General features: G+C 42.8%; 2 protein-coding genes across 6 annotated transcripts in view; both read left to right on the top strand.

Annotated features, from left to right (window-relative positions):
* Positions 1–1279: 1279 nt before the first annotated feature.
* Positions 1280–8244, top strand: cpsf3 (cleavage and polyadenylation specific factor 3). Its single transcript, XM_076155085.1, has 18 exons — positions 1280–1463; positions 2223–2286; positions 2574–2671; positions 2926–3054; positions 3420–3597; positions 3809–3898; positions 3984–4134; positions 4293–4468; positions 4597–4755; positions 4974–5120; positions 5204–5356; positions 5520–5628; positions 6172–6270; positions 6357–6451; positions 6886–6973; positions 7091–7157; positions 7449–7545; positions 7817–8244. Exons 1-18 carry the CDS (start codon positions 1393–1395, stop codon positions 7916–7918), a joined length of 2073 nt encoding a protein of 690 aa, XP_076011200.1. The 5' UTR covers positions 1280–1392; the 3' UTR covers positions 7919–8244.
* A 449-nt stretch (positions 8245–8693) lies between these two features.
* The window catches only part of arid1b (AT-rich interactive domain 1B), a 31400-nt gene continuing 17900 nt past the window's right edge, over positions 8694–22193 (top strand). For all 5 annotated transcript variants that reach the window (XM_076155083.1, XM_076155080.1, XM_076155082.1 and 2 more), the window contains exons 1-4: positions 8694–9896; positions 13474–13665; positions 17080–17349; positions 18507–18620. In XM_076155083.1, coding sequence (XP_076011198.1) covers positions 9207–9896; positions 13474–13665; positions 17080–17349; positions 18507–18620 — 1266 coding nt within the window. In that variant the 5' untranslated portion in view covers positions 8694–9206. The remainder of the gene's footprint in view (positions 9897–13473; positions 13666–17079; positions 17350–18506; positions 18621–22193) is intronic.

The following is a 22193-nucleotide window of genomic DNA, read 5'->3' as shown; positions in this document are numbered from 1 at the left end:
TGCTATATCTTCGGAGCGCCACCTGTAATGTTGACTGCAAAATTAAAGAGCAATAGAATACTACTATGGAAGAACAGCCTTTTAGACAGTCCCACCAGGATTTCATGATTTTTTTTGTGATTGTTATATCACATCTCCACTTCCACATTATGTAGATTATAACAAACAGTACGTATAGATGCTTTGGGGGAGACTTGATGTGCTGAATGCACTTCAGGAGCAACCGTGAACACGCCAGTCTGCTTCCTGACAAAGGTTTTTCTCTGCTCCCCCACTCACAATTTTGATAATTTTTGCAAAACATAAACTGGGAAATTATGCAGCATTTTGTTGCATTTGCATAGAATTCTGCGATCACAGAATGATGAAAGCTGGAGGGACTGTTTGTAGTTTTGTACTGAGATAGAACCAAATGGACTAGAGGGTGTGTCTGACTTCTCCAAATGACAGCAATAGCCGATTCCTAGCAGTCAATTTTCTATAGATTGTGTACTGATGTTCTCATCTTCAATCCATTTGGGCCAATTAAAGAAGAATCCCACACATCTCTCCGTCCAACAAGGCTGGAATACTTAAGAAGCACGGGGGATTAGTTTAACTGGAGAGTCATCTATGAACATTCACTTTGATTTGACTGTTTTCTTAATTTCTTTCTTGTAAAACACAGTATGATTAAAAGTATTTGAAATCATTCTGTCACAATAACTGTGTGTGTTCTTTGAATGATCTTGACATGTTCTATCTTTACTTAGGTCGAATGTCTTATTTATGGTCATGACAAAGTGACAACAAATATAAACGTGTCATTGAGTGGTTGTGGCAAATTCCTCAAAAAGTGCTGCATCTCATGACTCAGTCTCCTGTAATCAAATTTGGTGGACTCAATACTACTACTACTACTATAAAACATTAAACATCAATCGGTCTGATGGCTGCGCTTTAACAACAAAGGTTACACGTTTTCAATTATTTTAGAACACGCTAAAATCAAAGGTTTGTTAGGTTTGTCAGCGGGGGACAGGGTGGTCATGGTCTAGTAGGCAATAACCTGTTAAATTAACTAGAGGAGTCATTATAGGGGAACTTGTCTGTATACCTCATCTAACTTCATTTTCTGACGTCAGTTTGGATTTCTAGCTCAAATCCTGGTTCAGTAATTCAATAACTAGTTCACAAATACTAGCTAAGAATATTCAGTAAATTCGAAGTCCACTTTTCCCACTGCAGGCTGGAACCATACCAGATTTCTACACGGACATATTTATACAAGGACAGGAAGTGACGCAAATTCTCAAACGTCTTCCTGCCCGCGCCGTACCCAACGTGTTTTGGAATTGTAATAAAGAAATAATGAATTAATTTGTGGAAGTTGTATCGAGTGTCAGAGTAACGATGGCAGCGAAGCGTAAATCTGAGGCCACAGTCCCCGCGGAGGAAAGTGACCAGCTGCTCATCCGCCCGCTGTGAGTTTCATTGTTTTAGCCGTTTAGCCTGCTCGTGCTAAAATGATGTCGAACTAACTAATTAATGTTTCCTGTTTGGTAACAAACGCGCATTCTAAATTTCACCGAATGCATCCAACAAATCCTCATGAGCCGTTCTTGCATTCGGCTCAAGCATAAACAATTTGATATGTTTACAAAGTTGGCCCCAGTGCATATGAAGTTATATATTTCTGTTGGCATCCTCCATTGATGTAGCGTTAGCTGTAGTCAGTGGGTGGCGCGAGTGAGCAGCAGCGTGGAACCATGTGATGTGTAGTAAAAGCTTCATATTGGATATTCAAGAAGATGCAGACATTATTTTACTATAAAAATGTAAACTTCTAACTATATAATTCGGCCTTTAAGAATAGCTTCCCTTTGCAAAGTGTTGTACGATATTTTCCTTGATATAATATACATAATATACATGTCAGAAGTGAAGAAATGCTCCTTTTATTGCTTACATTACAGATATTACAAATAATGCAGCGTGTGAATATTTAATAAGCTGCATTTGTATTTGACCCTTTTTCTTTAGTCATGCTTAATACATTATTGTTGATGTTTTTATCTTATTGCCATTATTGCCTGATGATAAGACAATATCCTACTTCAGTACAGTGGTTTATGAAAGATTCCATTTACTCTACTACTATTTAAATGTTATAGCATTTGAGGTCAATGGAGTTCTAGCATTAAATTGATGATTGTCACTGTGTTGTGTGTTTTGTGGCACAGAGGAGCAGGACAGGAAGTGGGACGATCATGCATTATACTGGAATTTAAAGGACGAAAGATCATGGTAACGCTGTTTTGGTTTTCTATCATCTCATCACAGAGTTAGAGCTAGAGTTCACTTAAGGACATTTGTGATCATGATCATATGCTATATTCTGTGAAAATGTCGAAAGAATACTCTTCGTCTTTATATTTTGTAGCCTGGGACTCTGTTGTGTATATAACTGTGTGTTGAGTTGTCAGAGATATGCTGATATAGTGTATTTATAGATATCCTATTGTTTATGTCCTGCTTCACTTGTTCATTATGTGGACGTCAATGAATTGTTGATTATTTGTGTGGTGGTGCAGTTGGACTGTGGGATCCACCCTGGTCTGGAGGGGATGGACGCTCTGCCGTATATTGATCTGATCGATCCAGCAGAGATTGACCTGTTACTCATCAGCCAGTGAGTTTGGAGCGGAATTCATTTATTTCCTAGTGTGTGAGCTCAACCAACTCTTATCTGCAAGTTCATATTATCTTGCTTGCTCATAAATATGGAAAAACAAAACTGCAATATACATTTTGGCTTTGTTTTTCTTAATTTTCTGTTTTGTTAGTTATTGTTTAATACCATTTTAGGGGCAAAATGTTAAGTTTGTCCTGAGGGTGGCACAAAGAGGGACTGACTCAGACTCATGAGATGACTCTTCATTTTAGCTTCCATCTGGATCACTGTGGAGCTCTGCCATGGTTCCTGCAGAAAACCAGTTTCAAAGGACGAACCTTCATGACGCACGCCACCAAGGCCATCTACCGCTGGCTGCTGTCTGACTACGTCAAAGTCAGGTAGCTGCACATTTAATCATTTTCGAAAGTTTACTGGGTGTATCAGAGCATGTAGGAGAGATTCAATAGCGACACACAGACGTTGTTAAGCTTGATATGTTACAATCTTTGCTTTTCGCATCCTTTTGATTTTGGGGTGGGTCTTTGGATAACTTGATCTTAACACAAAGACAAGCAGCACAAACCAGTCACACACATCACACACACAACAAAGACTTGCCAGAGGGGTTTTCCAGGACAATGTTGTTTTACATTAAGTCAGTCACGACATCAACATTTCACTGTCATAACTGTCTCATTGAGATCCTGACTGCAGATTGTACGTGCGCATGTGTTGAACATGTCTGCTGCTCTGCTTGTTTCAGTAACATCTCAGCAGATGACATGCTGTACACAGAGACAGATCTGGAGGAGAGCATGGAGAAGATTGAGACCATCAACTTCCACGAAGTGAGGGAAGTCGCAGGCATCAAGTTCTGGTGTTACCACGCCGGCCACGTCCTGGGAGCCGCCATGTTCATGATTGAGATTGCCGGCGTCAAGGTAAACCTGAACACAGGGGCTCATGCTTGATGATCAGCTCTCGTTTTACCCACTAACCTTGCATATTGCCAATAGAATAGAATATAATATCTTTCTTGTCATTGTACATGTGCAAAATGGATTGTGCACTCCTTCTCTTGTGCAAAAGGGTCAATGAAGAAGCCTCTAACATAAGTGATATGTGTGTATCTATTTGTGTGTCTGTGTGTAGCTGTTGTACACAGGAGATTTCTCCCGTCAGGAAGACAGACATCTGATGGCAGCAGAGATTCCCAGTGTCAAACCTGACATCCTTATCACTGTGAGTATAACAAACTCTCTAAATAAATCAAGCCTCTGAAAATGTAGCCTGTTAATGCATGACATTAACCCCGTCTCACCCTTAGGAATCCACCTATGGGACTCACATCCATGAGAAGCGAGAGGAGAGAGAGGCTCGGTTCTGTAATACGGTCCACGACATTGTGAACAGGGAAGGCCGCTGTCTGATTCCGGTCTTCGCTTTGGGGCGAGCCCAGGAACTGCTGCTCATATTGGGTGAGTGAAGCACGACACACAAGCACAGTGGCTACTTTATTAGGCACAAAATCCATTGTTTTTATGATGATTTGAGGATTTGATTTACTGTCACAGCTGCAGTGCTGAGGCAGAATGTTTAGCAACGATGACATGTGTGTTTTGTGTGTGTGAACCAGACGAGTACTGGCAGAACCACCCAGAGCTTCATGACATTCCCATCTACTACGCCTCGTCTCTGGCCAGGAAGTGCATGGCGGTCTACCAAACGTATGTCAACGCCATGAACGACAAGATCCGAAAAGCGATTAACATCAACAACCCCTTCGTATTCAAACACATCAGCAACCTCAAGGTCAGTGAACACGGTCTGAATGCTGTCCTGTTTCTGGATCGTCACATGTTTGATACCTGGCAGCGGCAGTTTTTCATAATTATCCCTGATAGTGTGTGTAATTTCACGTGCTTGTCTCTGTTTGTCAGAGCATGGACCATTTCGATGACATTGGTCCCAGTGTGGTGATGGCGTCTCCAGGTATGATGCAGAGCGGTTTGTCCAGAGAGCTGTTTGAGAGCTGGTGTACCGACAAGCGGAACGGCGTCATCATCGCTGGCTATTGTGTGGAGGGAACGCTGGCTAAGGTTGGTTAAACTTCTGGAAATGAAGAAACACAAACTGAGGAAAATGGCTTAATAATAGCTGTTCCATGTTTTGCTTAAGTTTAGTTTCGTTCCATCGTCACCATTGGAAGAGATTCTGGATTTTACTCAAACTGCTAACTCAGCTTGTCAACCTTAGCTGGATACTAAAGTATTGTTGTGTGTGTGTGTGTGTGTGTGTGTGTGTGTCTGTGTGGCAGCACATCATGTCGGAGCCAGATGAGATCACCACCATGTCTGGTCAGAAGCTGCCCCTGAAGATGTCTGTCGACTACATCTCCTTCTCAGCTCACACAGATTACCAGCAGACCAGCGAGTTCATCCGAGCCCTGAAACCTCCTCATGTGGTAATCACCTGACCACACATCCACCAATCAGCTTCCATTTATACACTTGTATTTCATTCCCGGTATCTTTTTTTGTCCTTCAGATTCTGGTCCATGGAGAGCAGAATGAAATGGCCCGTCTGAAGGCGGCTCTGATCCGCGAGTACGAGGACAATGATGAAGTTCACATTGAAGTCCACAACCCTCGCAACACGGAGGCCGTCACACTCAACTTCAGAGGAGAAAAACTGGCAAAGGTACATCTGCATGGCAACAGCATGAAACATGAGTGAAACGGGTAGATTGATACATTTGATAGACTGACAGTGAACTTTGCATAGACAGCTGTACTTCAAAGTTGGTGCAGTTTTTTTTTTCTTGGTGTGCTGCCTCATTAATTCCCAGCATGCTCTGCTGCAGGTAATGGGCTCACTTGCAGACAAGCGGTGCATTCAAGGTCAGAGAGTTTCTGGGATCCTCGTCAAACGAAACTTCAACTACCATATCCTGTCACCCTCAGACCTCTCCAGTAAGTGTGTGTGTGTGTGTGTGTGTGTGTGTGTGTGTGTGCGCGCGCGCGCGCGCGCCTGCGTGCGTGTGTGTGTGTGTACTCTCCGAAACATAGATTACATTTCAGCACCATTTGTCCAATCACTTCCAAACTTGCCGAATACATGAGTTGCAGATATAAAATTAGGGTTTTTATTTTTTGTTTGGGTTACCAAATTATATAGTAGTGGGAGACATGAATGGTATCACCCATTATGTCCTCATGAATGATGTCACAGTTGACGTGAAAGTAACCACCCTAACAACCCCCCATCATCATGGCTGAACTGGAAATTAGCATGATGCAGAAGAAGCAACCGTTGCTGTCGACAGGCGGCATTGCAAAGTGTCAGAGATTGACTCAAGCGAACAAATATCCACAAAATTGCATAAATAAAAGTTTTTATTCGGATTACTAAAAAGTTGATATGAATGGAACCACCCATTGTGACATCATCATCATCATAACATTGTGTTGGGTGAATGCGCTGTAGCTGACTGTGGTGTACTTGGTGTGTTTCAGACTACACAGACCTGTGCATGGGGACAGTGAAGCAGACTCAGGCCATTCCATTCACCGGTCCCATCTCCCTGCTGGTCAGCCAGCTCAGCACCCTGGCCGGTGGGTCGACTGTCAACAAACACAGCACTTCCTGTCCAAGCCTTGTCTTGATCATTCTTAATTCTTATTTATAATCGTCATTGCAGGGGAGGTGGAGGAGGTGGAGGGAGCGGATAAAATCACTGTCAAGATCTTCAAGAACATCACTCTGGTTCATGAGGCTGGCATGGTGCTGCTGGAGGTGCGAGACATAAAGTCCCTCTGTTCATCTCCATCTGTCTTTTCTGCATCGATTTTTTTGTTTGTCTTCCTGTCCTTCAATCCGTTAGTCTGTACTTCTGTCTGTGCGTTTGCCTGTCTGTGCCTTTGTGTCTGTCCTACCACCCACATCTCTCTTAGCCATAGTTTTGGGCTTTCCTGAGCTGTGGGTTTAAGTTGGATACATTGTTCCGTCAGTCAGTGGCGCAAATGAAAAACCTGATCAAATTCACTGCTGTCATTCATTCTGAAGTCGTCAAAGTTAAAAACTCAAAACAAGAACTGCAGTCCAATGAGCAACATCTGATTGGTGGACAAAAAGGACAGAAAGTAAAAGTTCCAGGCTTTCTTTGGCAGAGCTGTGTAGCCATAAATGTCAGTTTAACTAAAAATGTCTGTTTGTGTCTCTGTCCTCAGTGGGCCTCCAACCCGCTCAATGACATGTACGCCGACGCCGTCACTACAGTGGTCCTGGAAGTTCAGTCCAACCCCAACGCCCAGAAATGTCAGTAAACACACACACACACATTTCCTTTGACCAAGTTTTCCAACATCTTGTAAAAGGCTGCACAGTGAAAGAAAGGAAGAAATGCTAATATATTAATTTTGCATACTGTTGCAGTGATAGAGGCAAAGAAGGAAGCATTCGACTTGGAAGTGTTCATCGAGCGGCTGGAGCTGATGCTGCAGTAAGTGCTGACCGCTGACCTGTAGTTCAGTACACACACCAGCCGTCAAATCCAGTGACAAACACACACTCACAGAATACAACAGACAGAAGCGACGTTTTTTGAAGTCATTGGAGTTTGTATTTCTGTGTCAAGGCCTCTTTTAAATCTTCCAAACCATCCAGTAGTTATGACCACACTATTGCCATTCTTAGAGCAATACTGTTATCTTGGCTGTTGAACCTACCTACATTATATTCTGCAACTTTGATGTGTGTGTGTTGTTTTGTGTGTTTGTGCATGCATCTTCAGTGATATGTTCGGAGAGGACTGCGTGGATTGCAAAGATGGTAAAAACCTCAGCGTGACAGTGGACAGTGTCACTGCTCACATAAACCCAGAGACCAGAGTGAGTAGACCTAGATTCACCTCATTTTGAAGAAATGTCCTGATAGTTTTCTGTGCTTGTCTGTGTGTGTATGCATGCAAATGGCAGAATTGGTCTCAAAACTCTTAGGCTCTTCCCAATAAACATGTACTGTAATGCAGTAATTTGCCATAACCTGTGGAAATTAATTTATCATCATCATTAATGCTGTTATGACCCTGAAAATGGTTATACATAACCCCATGCTGCCGAAATGTCTGCTGACCTTTTAAACACTCTTTTGGGTTTGCAGACGGTGGATTGTGAGGAAGGAAGCACAGAGGACGACTCACTTAAGGAGATGTTGGAGGTCGCCATCGTGAGGCTTTACGATGCCCTCAACCCTGTCTTCTGAGTGACCAATGTCCACTCTCAGACGTCATCACCAGCCAGTCACTGCCAGCTCTGTGGTCCAAGGATGAACTCCACAATGAGAGGCTATGTGCTGATGAATGAAACGATGTCAGTGCTTCATATTTGTATGTTTGCATTTGGCTGTTTCAGTTTTGTTTGCCTCATTTGACAAAGATGAAGTCTTTGTTTAAAACATGATTCCAAAGGAATCACTTTCAGGAAACATCTCAATTTCCAACCCATAGCCTTTGTATTTGAATTGAGGATAAAACGTTTTGGAAATTGTAAAATGAATTTCTTGGAAAATAAAAGTTCAGAAAGAAATTATTTTTGGAAATTTTCATTTCACTGAGACAACAAACGTCTGATGTTTAAGTTTAAGTTTCCACCAGGCAGAGAGACATTTGTCAGAAACTCTTCTACAGAAGACTGCTCCAGTTTTTCCCTGAAGGAGAAATCTAAATCTAAATTGATGTGATGTCATGTTCAAATGGTGTATATGGGGCAGTAGTTCTTGGACATGTTTAAGAACAGGACACAGTATTTGCTAATGAGGAATATTTTTTACATTGGTGTAATGTGCCTGCAGCAGATTGGAACCATCTGCCAGTAACCATAGTTCGAGTAACAATAACCCAGAGCCACTAAAGAAACAATTAGGAATATCTTTCAGGGGATCCATTTTGTTGGGCAATGTCACATTTCTCCAATTTAGTGCGATTCAGTGCACGGTACATGTTCACCTGACCATGACCGCGCAGTGTTATCAGCTGTGGTGTCAGGCAGTAAGAAGAGACTCCCAACGTCCAACAGGGAGGACCGGTAGTGCTGCTCAAGGGTCAGCCGGGGTCCATACCGTGAATGCTGTAGATGACCATCCCGGAAGAGATTGTAATCGGGCTCTTGTGCACACAAACGCCAAAATTAGATGAGTGATCAGTCACATTTTGTAATTTCAACGGGAGCAATGCTCGGCGGTCATACAGTAACAAACATCGGTGACAGCTCGAGAGTTGCTGGTGATATTGGACCTCCTACTCCCCCTCCTCCGGCATCCCGACACACATATCTCCCTTTCAGACAGTTAATCCAGCAGGAGCAGCACCAACAACAAACACACAACAACATAAACAACAAGAAGTTACAGATAGAAAGAGAGAGAGAGAGAAGAGATAGAGGCAGCGGGAAACACTGAAGCACCATGGAGGAAAAGCAAACGTCCGCCTGGTGGGGAGCAGCCGAGGTGAGGAGCGCCACCAACTCCAGCTGAATACACCGAGGCAGAGCGGATGGATGCCAGCCTGGGATCAGTCACCAACAACACCGACAGCAACCCTCCTCCGACTGGGACCAGCTCAGAGTTTAATCATTATTATGGGAATGGAAGAGGAGGGCCTTGCTTTGATCAACATGGCGGACAACAAAGCCCAGAGACTCGGGTAACAGCAGCGCACTCGGCAAACGGCACTATGGATCAGGTTCAGAACTCTCACGAAGGGTACAACCACTACCCGAACTATCGACCTGGCTACGGGAATAGTGGATACGGAGGCATGATGAGCCCGTCACGGCAGGGGAACAGCCTGATGGGCCCGGGCAGCGGTGGCACGACCGCTGCTAACCACCACAGCAAAGCGGCTATGGCGGCTAGCGCTCCACCGGCTGGAGGTGGAGGAGGCAGCGCCGGAGGATTTCAGAGATTCCCCGGGCAAAGTCAGCAGCAGCAGCAACAACAACACCCGTCCGGTGCTACGCCGACTTTGAATCAGTTATTAACATCCCCGAGCCCTATGATGCGGGGTTATGGAAGCGGATATCCAGAGTATAACAATCCGTCTACACAACAACAGCCGAGCATGGGGCTAACTAAAGACATGGGCTCCCAGTACGGCTCGGCTGCTCACGGCTGGGGAGGACAACACAGAAGTCACCCTACGATGAGCCCGGGGAACAACGGACAGGGCAGCGGCAGACCTCAGGTGATTAACGCGGCAATAAATGACGATCCGATATTGTTCACTCGCAATAAAGTCCTCAAACTAATGAGATATGATCAGTTTACTGCAGCTAACGGAAAGCTAATGGCTAACGAGATAGCCAACGACAACTGGCGAGCTAGCTGCTATGTTTTTTGGTACGACTGCAGATAAGACGTCAATGTTTAGACTTTTACACACTATTCTAGACAAATAAACAATTATCAGACCACGGCTTCATCTAGAATCAAACCGTCTCCTAAACGACTGTAACTGTCACCGGTAAGAGTCAGAAATAACGAACTAAAGTCTGTGTTTCGGTTCTGTGTCCAAGGTGACTTGTCCATTTTTTGCTTGCTATGCTAAGCTAACGTTAGCGTTTAGCTGCGGTTCACCTAGCCTGCAGCTAGGGCCGGAAAACGTTTAATGGACTCCAAACTCGCTTACGTGTATTTCGGCACTATAACCGCCGTAACAGGGAGAAAATGACAAAAGTATATTGTATTTGAGCATATGCGTACATGGCGACAGGACTTTGACATTTAGGCGCGGTCGCCTGCCGGGGTTTGACAGCTCTATTCAACGCTGACAGCAATTAAATGGCGCACTAATGCTAATTGCTCATTTCAAGTAATTTGCGGTGTCGTCGCTTATTCAAATTGTTGTCGGAGCTTTTGTTCGCTCCTCTGTCATGGTGATACAGAAGTGTTTTGGGTTTGTGTCCGCTTCTTTCAGCCTGTAGCGGCTCCTTTTCAGTCTGTTATCTGGGGCTTCAAGTTGAGTTGGCATTGAGCCCATTATGGCCCCATCTATCCACACAGAGCCTGACCTTCACTCATGCAGATTAGCCATGTGCCCATCACCACCTGCATCATCTCACACAAACATTTAGCCCCCTCCTCCTACACACACATACACACACACACACACACACACACACACACGGCCTCCGGATTAGTGAGTCAACTGGCGACTCCAGCGTCAACGTGTCAAATTTTGAAAACAAACCGATTATTTAGTCATTGCAACGTCATGAAAAGTGTATTCGAATATCCTTATCCTATAATAAATATATAAATACATTGGCATCCAAAAGACTGCTTTCAACGTTTATATCTTTACATTAGTCAGTAAATCCACATACAAGCATAATACCAGGCAGAGCAAATATTGTATAGTTAATACTAAGTAATTGAATAAGCAATATGTTGAGTAAAACGGAGATTATCAGTGAAAACGGGGCGAATATTTGTTGTGGACAATGCAGTGCATAATCTTGATAATGAGGTAAGTTTGATATTTATTTTGGGGTAAATAATTATTATATAATAAATTATATTGCGTAATAAATACATTCTGTAGATATATCGACTAATCGAAAAAATATTCTGTAGATTAATTGACTAATCGAAACAAATAATCATTAGGTGTAGCCCTAATACTATCTACTACTACTGTCATCATCATGGAAGACAGATCTGTAAAAACAATTTATTGTATTTACGTTTTCAGAATCTCTTTATTCATGATTGTTGAATATGTGACAGAAAAGTTTTGTGATCGCATCTAGACATTGGTGCTACTGCCATGTCTTTAGCCTTATTATTAGTGTACATGATTGTATTTTATACAGCTCATCATCTGGATCTGGGCTAAATTGCACCTGTTGATTGTGGATTGATTTTGTTTTGAAATGGAGATTGGAATCTTGGATTTCAAAAAGTAAAAAAAAATATCAGCAACCCTGTCTTGCATTGTTGAAGAAATTGAAAACAAATTGCCCGCTGTGCCTGGATCCCGATCTTGTCCCAGTCCCATCTACCCGCTTTATATCATCAAAGTCTGCCAATTGCTGTTTGAGACCCTGCTGAATAACAGACCAACACCTCAAACAAAGATTGAACAATTTTAAACACATTACACCAATTCTCTACATCACAGAAATGCTTCTACAATATGAACTCTCCAGACCCCTCAGGTCAGGTGGGACCAGTCTGTTAACGGTGGCCACGACTCTTAAATGTAGACTTTAAAGCGTTCATTCTGCTAACTGCAAACCTTGCGCTTGGACTTTAAATACACTTTTCGTTTTATTGTTTCGTTCTTTAATTGATATGGTCAAATTCGTTTTGATTTTATCTCTAATCCTTTATTTAAATGTATTTTTATGCATTATTTTAAATCCTGTTTTGTTGTTGTCTGAAAATGTCTCGACGTGGTTTTACGTGAAGCACATTTGAGTCTCTCTTGTGTATCAAATGTGCGATATAAATAAAGTTGCCTTACCTTGTTAATCCAGACCACCGGGACCTGTTGTCAGCGGTCAGTCCTCGCTTCATTAAAAACACTCTGCAGGCGTTTGCTACCTGTTAAACTCACCTAGATCGGAGCTCGCTGTGTAATAGAGAAAGATGCCAAAAAATAATTCACTGTCACTCACATCCAGCAGATCGGCTCACTTTTCTGCTGCACCATCTTACATCAGGTGTGATTAAAAGCAGCAAAACCGTCCACACATCATTTAGGTTCTCGTTGTTTACCACCTATAACGTCATTTTTATTTCTCATGCACATTTTCTTTTAATTGACAGTTAAAAATTCACACTTCAATAAATGAAACCCGTCAATCCTGATGAACTGACATAGGTTTGCAATAAACAGTTTGAACTTCTTATCATTGAGGGTCCTTTTATTGGTTTAAGTCCATCAATTATTCTTTCATTACAATCAAAATGGGTGAAACACGTTCAGTCGCAGTGATAATAAACATTTTCAAAAGGTTCCTCATTGTCTAAATCTATTTGCATCGGAATCCCAGACAAAGTTTTCTTCATTAGACAATTCCAACAATCATAGACAGTTAACGTGTTTATTGACTTCACACTGCTGCACAATGTACATGTGTTAATTAAAAAAGTTAGATTTTCACTGCATTGTTTAAGATAGGAAATGCAGATCTTAGTTATTGATGTGAGTCGGCTATTGTATCACATCTCCCTACTGCTGCTGGATCAGCGGTAATGTCCAGGGATTCACCTGCGTTTACACACTGGATTATTGATCACGTCTGTTAGATCTCTGTTATCTTCTCTGACGACCAGCCAGCTGTGTGGAATTGGCAGAGCTCCATACCTGAGAGAGTTGTTTTCATTTCTATTTAATTCCTCCATCTGGGTTGATCTAAATTTGTTATCCCGTTTCAAAACAAAGGGTGTGACGGTTCAGTTCTGACCAATGATTCACAAAACGCAGCTTGCTCCTGTTTGTATCCGTCACACCCAACACGGAAATACTATACGTCTCGTCCTACTTAACCACAATTGATAGTCTGTTTTTATTGTAAAATTTGAGTTTCTATTACCATTACAATTCGCAACATCCTATTGCGCAAGACAAAGGTGAATGGAAACGTCCCTGATGTAATTTAATACAACATAAAATGTATTGTCGTAAAAGTAAAAAGCCTCCCAAAAATAAGCAACTCGAGTGGCTTTACCTCAAAACTATACCTGAGTAAATGATCTATTTCCACTTTTGAATAGATATTCAATAACATTATGTAATCATTTCTGTCGTTTAGGTGTCGCCCATGGACCCGATGTCGATGAAGCGCTCGCAGCTCTACCGCATGAGCAACAACCCGTACACCCAACAACAGGGGGCGCAATACCTGGGCCAGGCCTACGGTTCACCCTCCCCTCACCGCTACCCAATGGGAATGCCCAGCAGAGGGCAGATGGGTATGGGAGCGATGCAGTACCCTCAGCAGCAGGTAGGAGAGAGTTCAGAAAATGTGGGAAATTAAATGATTTGCTCCTTTTTAATTAGTTTCTCAGTGTTTTCCATCTTTCATACTGCGGGTGTGGTTCTGTTGATTGTGACGTCTTTACACTTTATCCCCTGAGGATACACCTAACGACAATATGATGGCTACACACGTCTGACGCTTTTAGATCATAGACCAAAATCCACAACAGCTATATATTTACGTTTTGTCATTTTGCAGACTCTTTTATCCAAAGTGACGAACATACGAGAGCCATAATTTGATGTCCACACGGAGGGTGAACCCTTTTCAGAATAATGCTGCCATTCCTTTGGTGCCAACCACCTAAGAACAGATTCCACGTAGACGACAGCACAAACAAGACGGTTCAAACACTGAGTTATACAAATATCAACTGGAATTGGAACAAAGTAGAAAACTGTCTCTTTAATGTTCCCTAAGGCAATTATTTCTAGCCGCCAAAGTCAAATTCTAAAAAAAGCTAACAAAGTTGAATTCCCCCCTCCTAAAAATAGGGCTGTAGCTGGTGATCCGTTATGCTGTAGCAGCCGATTTGGCACACAGTCCCACATTGTAAGTGCTGTTTTCGTCTAAAATCTTGTCAGCGGGTGAGACATTGAAATGAGTTGGCTTATTGTAGCTGCTGTGGTATCAAACACAGGACGCCTTTCCTGTGCTGAAGCCTTTCTTCGGCTCCTTTTTAAAGGGATTCAGCTGCTTTTGTTTCACTGACCAGTGTGCTTATTCAGCTCCCAGGCCACAGCTTGACCATATCTTTTCTGTCGATGTGTGGCATTCAGGGGACAACAGGGCCAATCAACAGTGACAGGCCACATGGCTACATGGCAGGGCCAACCCAGGCCGGTCTGGGTCAGGTCTATTCCTGGTTCAGACTCAGCCGGGGACCTATTTTTAGATTGAGACTAGCGGCTTTGGCTCCGTTCTGACAGCAGACAGGCCAACAACAGGATGCCAAGTTCAACAATGACGACGAGTTTATCATCGTTACTTTTTACAGAGCAGCCGTTTCCAATTCAAGCCAACCTATTTCAGGAACATGAACGTGCTCAGTATAACCACTCCAGCACGGTGATGATACTGTTATTGAAGATGCGTTTCACCAAGTCGAGGTTTTGATACTGTTGTGATACCGACTGAAATGCTAGAATAACAGATTGTATCGCGTATAAAGATATACAGCCCAACATTGAATACCACTGCAGCCCGTTTGATATTTGCTCCCGCAGACATATTGGTATTAGAGTACAGGTTATGCAAAAATAGACGTTCCATAAATCCATAAATGTATTACAAGCCTAATGTTTGTGTCTTAAGTGTCTTTATTCAAGTGTCAATGTTATTTTTCAGTTTTGTAGTTACTGATAATTTCTTAAAGTATTCAATAAATAATTTGATCATTTCATCAAGTTTTTGAATTAACTAACCCTAACCCTAAGCAAACTTAGTGGTGAGCAGAAATCACGTCAATAATCTCATTTTAATACCCAAGTAGTTAATTTCATGAATAGGCAGACTTAATCAAAAATATAATCAATACAAATCTTAAGTTTTACTAAAGATTCTTTAAAATAAAGAAATCATGTTCTGCTGTACACCAGCTTCACTCTCTTTGTTTCCAGATTACAGAGGTTACCCGGTTGTATTTCGTCCCCAGGGAACGTTTCCTCCCAAAGGTCGCTCGTATCGGTTCACTTCTCGCCGCGTTGTCTGATTGTTTCTAAGGGAATGGTGTCATCACTGAGTTACAGTGTCGTTATTACATCATTACAAGTAGACAATCTTTTCCCCCCCTCCCGTTTGGCCCCGAGGGAGCCCGTGTCAGTATTGTCATCTGTGTTTTCTTCCCCATCAGACTGGCACGGATGGAAGAAAGCGGGAGGAAAAAGTAATGACTTTTATCTGCCCCGGGACTCTTGCTTTATTAACTCTCAGATATCTCACAAGAGCTACACAACATTCTCTGAAATTGGATGTCTCCACTCATCAGCTCCCCTCCTCTGTTCTCCCTGAGTTCTAGTCTCCAGGAGGTTTCTTGCCCCAGAACATTTAGAGTCTTCAATCTCGTACACAAATCTCATTTTTATTCATTCCCTTTATTTTAACACAGGCACCACGGATCACAGGAAGCTGCAGTGGAATATTCTGACCATAGTCCTCCTAAACAAATATATGTTAGGGACCTAAGACAAGACCTTTACGTTTTAAAACAGCTGCTAAAGAATGTTTACTCTCTTCTACCGAGGATGTCTTATCTGTCATCGTGTTCTGGATTGATGTTCCACAGCCACCTTGAACCCTCAGTGCATCTTGATGTTCTGTTAAAAAGATAAATTATTTTGATTTCTCTCATTATGCTCTTTCCTCAGCTAAGTGCTTTATTTTCTATGTCGCAAAACCTCTGAGTGCTCTACAGTATTTACCACTTACTACTGACTCACCTATGTGTGACTGAATAGGAATCTGATCCAATGCTGGCACTGGTGTGTGTGTGCTTGTAATAAGTACATGTATTGGGATGGACTAATGAGCAGGTTAGGGTGTTTGAGGATTTATACCTTTTTGGTGGTGTATTTTTGCTTTTATTTAACGACTACCAATGCTGGAAGGAGTAAGATTGTTTGAAATGAAAATTGTGACGTGGGCAGTAAGTAGTTGATGCAGATATAGAGAGCAGGAATGCACGCGCTGCTCCTTTTTAAAATGTAAAAGTGTTCCGCGATGGTAGAACAGCATGAAGAGCGGCGCTGCAGCAGAGCACACAGTCTGAATTGGAGATGCCGCCTAGAGATCAACCTTAATATTTCAACATAATTAGAAATAGATTTTCTGAAACTGCCTCTCCAGTCATGGCTCCTTGCTTCTTTCCTTTTTTTTCCCCAGCCTCCAGATTGCTTCTGCCTGCTGTGATTAGTGTTTTCTCTGGAAGTGTTTAATTGTAGTTTCTCCAGATGGACCCTGTGCAGTACTACCCTGTGTCCAATCCTTTACTGTGTAGCTTTTTGATATGTCACCAATATAACTGTGATAAGTCAGTATGTGTTCTGGAACATGATGATGCATGAGTGCACCAGAGCCAATAAATGGGGCTCAATTTCTGGAGCTAGCGGACAGAAAGTCTAATAAGGCTACTGCCTGAACAATATAATGAACCTGGTGTTAATTAATGTGAGACATTCTGGCCTATGATTTGGTTTTAATTTGACTGAGATAGTATTGAGAGAGTGGAACATGTTTGAGAGCTTGCTAACTCTTCTGTTCCCCTCTGGACTCTGCCTTGTGGTTATCTCTTCATGTTACACCAGTTCTAGTGCTTTCATGAACCCATGTCTGTGGTTGTTTTTGTGTATTCTGACCTTGCATGACCTCCTCTCTCCTCAGATGGGGTCTCAGTACGGCCAGCAGCAGGGTATGGGAGGTTACTGTCAGCCAGGCCAACCACCATACTTCAGCAATCAGCAGCAGCAACAACAACAACAGCAGCAACAGCAGCAGCAGCAACAACAGCAACAGCAGCAACAACAACAACAACAGCAGCAGCAGCAACAACAACAACAACAACAACAACAACAACAACAACAGCAGCAACAGCAACAGGCTGCTGCACCCAGCCAGCCGTCGTACCTGCAGCCCCGCCCCCTGCCCCAACAGGTAGAACTCAACCAACACCACGCGTCTCACTGGCTGTAGCTACACACGCTAGATTCATATGAATGTAAACAGTGTGGTCACCAAATAATCTAAGTGCTGAAAATTAAAAAACAATGGCTGGATCCCGTCCAGGTAAGCCAAACGTTACCCCACCCCTTCCAGAACTGCAGGTTTATTCTGTTGTCCCACTGATGCTCTGATCTGATCTGATCTTCCTCTGGACACCAACGTCCTCAATCGGCCTGCAGAGTTTGCGCATCGCCCTCGTACAGATTGAAATAGACCCGTCGTTGTTGTTCAGAAGGGAAGCGGCTCATCTGAAGCCTCCAGAGAGTTTAAAGTTTCTGCCGGTGATGCCAGCAGCTTTTCCTTCCAGAGTCCCAGAGGCCTGAACAAGGTCGAGGCATCTCTGCAAGATCTTTGGTCTATTTATGATCTCTGAAGTGTGTGAGTGGGTAAAAAGATGAAAATCAAAGCACTGGATTTCATCATTTTGCTGAAATAGTAGGACATGCGCCTGGGCTCATTTTAGATAGGAAAAGAAAATGTAATCTTTAGGGTTTAATTAATTTTTTCCCAGGTTATTAGGAAGTATCTTTGCCAGAGTTTTGTGCTTGAGCTGCAGGGAAACGTAGAGACGAAGGGGAAACCCTGACCTCCAGAGCTGCTGTATCTGCTTCATCTTCCACGAGACGACATGGCTGGAAGAGAAGAAGCCTCATTTTTTGACAAATATCACATTAGGAGCCATCACGATACAAAGATTAAAAGCCTGTAGTCACTGCAGCGTCCCCTCACCACATGCCAGGAGACTGAACTGTCAGACAGCTGAAATATGCAGTGACAAGTTTGCCAGTGTTGGATTCGTATCACGAGTGGGGTTGAAAAGTACAGCAGGAAACACATTGAATGGCAGCGGACATAAATGCTAATATTGCATTGTGGGAATATTAGTTTCTTGATGTGTGGCATTTATTTGGATTCAGGGGATTCAAAGTCCTTTAGTCCTTAAAACGCAATCAGCAGACCAAGTGCCAGTAACTTTTTCATCTCGATACGTTTCTTTACAACATTCTGGAATGAGATACTTGTTTCTGTTTCAGAGGCCCATCAGAAAACTCACCTTTCTTTATTTTTCTCCTTCCATCTCTGTGCAGGAGGTGCCGCAGGAGGCGTATGGCGGGCGGGGCCAGTCTGCTGCAATGCCTCCTGGGAAGCCAAACCACGAGGAGATGAGCCTGGGTCAGCAGGAGAGGCCGTCCAGCCTGCCGGTAAGTTCCTCATAGAGACACATAACGACAACAAACATAGTCATAGTCAATCCCAACTTTTTCTTTCTTATTATTGCCTTCAAATCACAGAAATAAGCAGTAAACAGTAAATACAAATGTTGAAACAAAACCCTCCAGCTTGTTTGAGGTGATTAAGCTATTTATTAAAGCTTGTGATCACACTATAAACCTACACCACTTTGTTTGTGAGTAGGCCGAGACTTCCTCAAATGGGTCTCTGCAGTTGTTTTGGTCCGACTCTTGTGAGCGCTGTGGTCAGAGCGGGAAACCCCGAGTCTGGTTTTTGCCAGGCTGAGCCACGTGGATGTGAAAACATTTTACAATCCCACTGCCTTAAAAAAGAGTAACAGTTTATTGTGATTTTTGTCATGGAGCAGCAGCTGTGGGTGTTTGTGTGTGTTTTCCTGTCCTCATTCTAAGACGTTGCCGAGCCGCACTGGCCACTCAAAGCCACCCAGTCCAGACAATAGCTGAAAGACTTTGCGTGGTCGGGGTTCAGTCGTCGTGGCAGTGTATCGGATTTAGGGAACAGCCTTCTTCAAGCTGCGCCTTCGTCTAAATGGCATCTGTCAGCTTTTGTCAGCTCAGTATTGTTGATAATGACGTCGTTCCTCCGTTTTTTAAAGCTGAAAACTGCAGCTTAGGAAGTCGCGCTGCAACTGCCTGCCGGCTCCACTCCGTCCTGGCTGGCTGGGTGAGGAGGAGTCCAGCTCGAGACGCAGCCGTGCCCTTATCACAGGTTGCAGCGGTTGCTTACATATCAGAAGGTCACGATGAGTTTGGAATTCAAAAATTGTCATCAAACGCTGACTTGTTATTATATTGGGACCATTTTTCCATCCACATTTTTGCAAATGAAAAACCCTGAATTGTTTTCTCTGTCCAGCTTTTCTGTTTTAATACTCAGAAAAGAAACTTCAAATTTCAGAGAGAAAATTGCTAATGACTGCTTTGTGGAAAGGCGAATAAAACTTTTCATAAGAATCGCTCAACTTGATGAAAAGACAGGGTGACAAAGTGCAGACTAGCAATGAACAATACTTTGAATTGTCTGGCCAGTTTGTAACGTTCCGCCTTGCCTATCCTGGGACGAGAAGCTCAAAAATCCCCCCGGTAACAAAATCGGTCCTGTTTCTTTAGTACAGATTGAATTGAAAGCTCTTGAAAAGGTTCCTGTGGTGGAAAGCAGACACAATCCCGACAGACACATTTTCTTGTATTGGATCGAATTTATGGGGATGTGAGGGAGGGGGGCCATGTTGTTCCTCGGCAGTGGGAAATGAAATGCTCGCCTATTTAAAAAAACAAAAAAGGGCAACCGTACCAGACTGTTTTAGGTCACTGAAGCTCTTTGACTTTGTCATATAAAGTACGGTAGAGAGAGAGTGTGAGAGAGAGAGATAGATTGTGTTTTTTTCGGCCGTGTGGAAGCAGCAGAGCCGCTCTGCTTTCTAGCTGCCCACTGCTGTTTTTCCTGCTTCTCCTTCATTTTACCTCTTTTGTCTCTGAAGCCTCCCTCTCTTTGCTGCTCTCTGTTCCCGCTTCCCTCATCCTCCCACCATCTCTCGCTGCTGTGTTCCCTCTTTCTTCTCTACTGCGTCTCTGTTTCTTCCTTTTCATTTCTTCCTTTACACACTCATTCTTTTAATATTGGCCCTCTCCCCCGTTTCCCTTTTCCCCCCCTCTCCTCCTCTCCCTTTTCCCAGACACTCTCACATTTCTCCTCTCTTTCCCTGGTAGCCTGCTACTGGATACCTCCTTTCTTCCTCTCTTTTCTCTCGGAGGATGCTGCCTTTTGAAGTCGGGGTGCTGATGGTGTTGCCATAGCGACAAGTGGAGGGGAAACGGCACCCTCAGAGGCAAAAAAAAGAAGCAGCACAAACCAACAGCACCTAGCTGCAGAAATTCTAATTACTCAAGTCTAATCACATGCGTTATGTCAAATACGCTATTCTTGATTATAAACGTAACTTTATTTGTGGAGGAGATCGAATCGTTCCACATCAGGTTCAGGTCAGGTTAATGAAATCATTTAAACGCAGTTCTACTGTTTAAATGAGCTTGCAAATGAGAAATAACATGAGACATTATTCCTTTGCATGGCAATTCACATTAAATTGACTAATAGGAGACCAGAGGGGAGGACTGATAGTATTTTTTAAATTTCATGGGTTTTCATGACTTTGAAGGGAAATGAAATGGTTGAGACAACAAATTGCAAAACCGTCTGCAAATGTTTCACATAAACCTACACAGAATGTCGGTCCTCTTTATTCTGTATCTTTGTATTCTGCAGAAATTTCGTGACATATAAAATGTTCTTAAAAAATGCATACAGACTGATAAAATTGTGTTTTACGTCAGCTAAAAATATTCAGCACATTTTCTGGGGTTCTGTGAATGTCTGGACAGATTCTGATCCATTTTACAGGAGCTCATTTTGTACTTAAAGGATGTCTATCGGACCCTAAAACTTCCAGCCATAGCTTTATCTTTTAAACTGCAGAGAAAGAGAGAGAGAGTGATTCATGCACTCTCATCCTCTCATCCAGAGCTGCTCTGACAGCACCGGGCCAGGAGAAATATTTGAATTACAAAACAACAGCCACTGACTAACACTTTCACTTCAGGGAGAGAGGAGGAGGTGGAGGGATGGAGGAGAGTGGTGTGTGGAGGGAGAGGAAAGGGGAAAGAGGAGGTAGAGGAGGAGGTGCAGAGGCTGATATAAAAAAAAAAAAAAAGCGGAGAGGCGGCGGAAAATAAACCCCCCAAAGACTGCTGAGGTTTTGAAAACAACAGTGAAGAGGGGAGGAGAGGAAGAGGGGGGAAAGAGGAGCGAGTGTGGTAGACGCAAGGGGACGGAGGGGAGCAAACAGAAGATGAGGGGAGATGGGAGGAAGAGGATGTGGGAGAGGGGGTGTCTGAATTCTTTCCTATTCTCCTTCGTTGACTTTCCATATGTCTGTAAACCTGGTTTTCACCTCTCAGCCCCCCTCTTTCTGTTTTGAACCTAACTTTACTGCAACAAACTAAACTTACCCAACACATAGTTCATGACATGTTAAAGTAACCTTGAGCCTGTTATGCTAACACGCTCCTATTAGCATGTTACATTTTTCTGTTTCTGATTTCTTTGACATTTTAACTTTAGTATTTTAGCATAATACGTTAATATGCTAGATGGGTAGCAGTTATTTATGTGCACCTGTTAACTTTCTGCATGCTAATGTGCCTTTGGAGCACATTTTATGGAGAGTGATAGTAGAGAGAGAAAGCTAATTATGCTAAGAATGTCAATATGCTAAATAGCCCAAGTACTAATACTAATGCTAAATGAATACAATAATAAGCAAAGTCATCCCTGAAAAAAGGCTAGTTTGGACTGCTGAATGTTTTCCAAATTTGACACATAACCTGTGAACTTAACATGTTATTATGCTAAACATTACTTGTTTTATGTTAGTATGTGAAAGTGATACTCCATTTTCTGGGAAATTGCATCCAAACTAGGTCACTGACTCCAGCTTTTGTAAGTTGAAGCAAGAAATATCC

The sequence above is a fragment of the Genypterus blacodes genome, unplaced genomic scaffold (genome assembly GCF_046128005.1).
Source record: "Genypterus blacodes isolate CSIRO-AG114 ecotype Tasmania unplaced genomic scaffold, CSIRO-AGI_Gbla_v1 ptg000064l_1, whole genome shotgun sequence".
In the NCBI taxonomy this organism is placed as follows: domain Eukaryota; kingdom Metazoa; phylum Chordata; class Actinopteri; order Ophidiiformes; family Ophidiidae; genus Genypterus; species Genypterus blacodes.
This window is presented reverse-complemented; position numbering and strand designations above follow the sequence as displayed.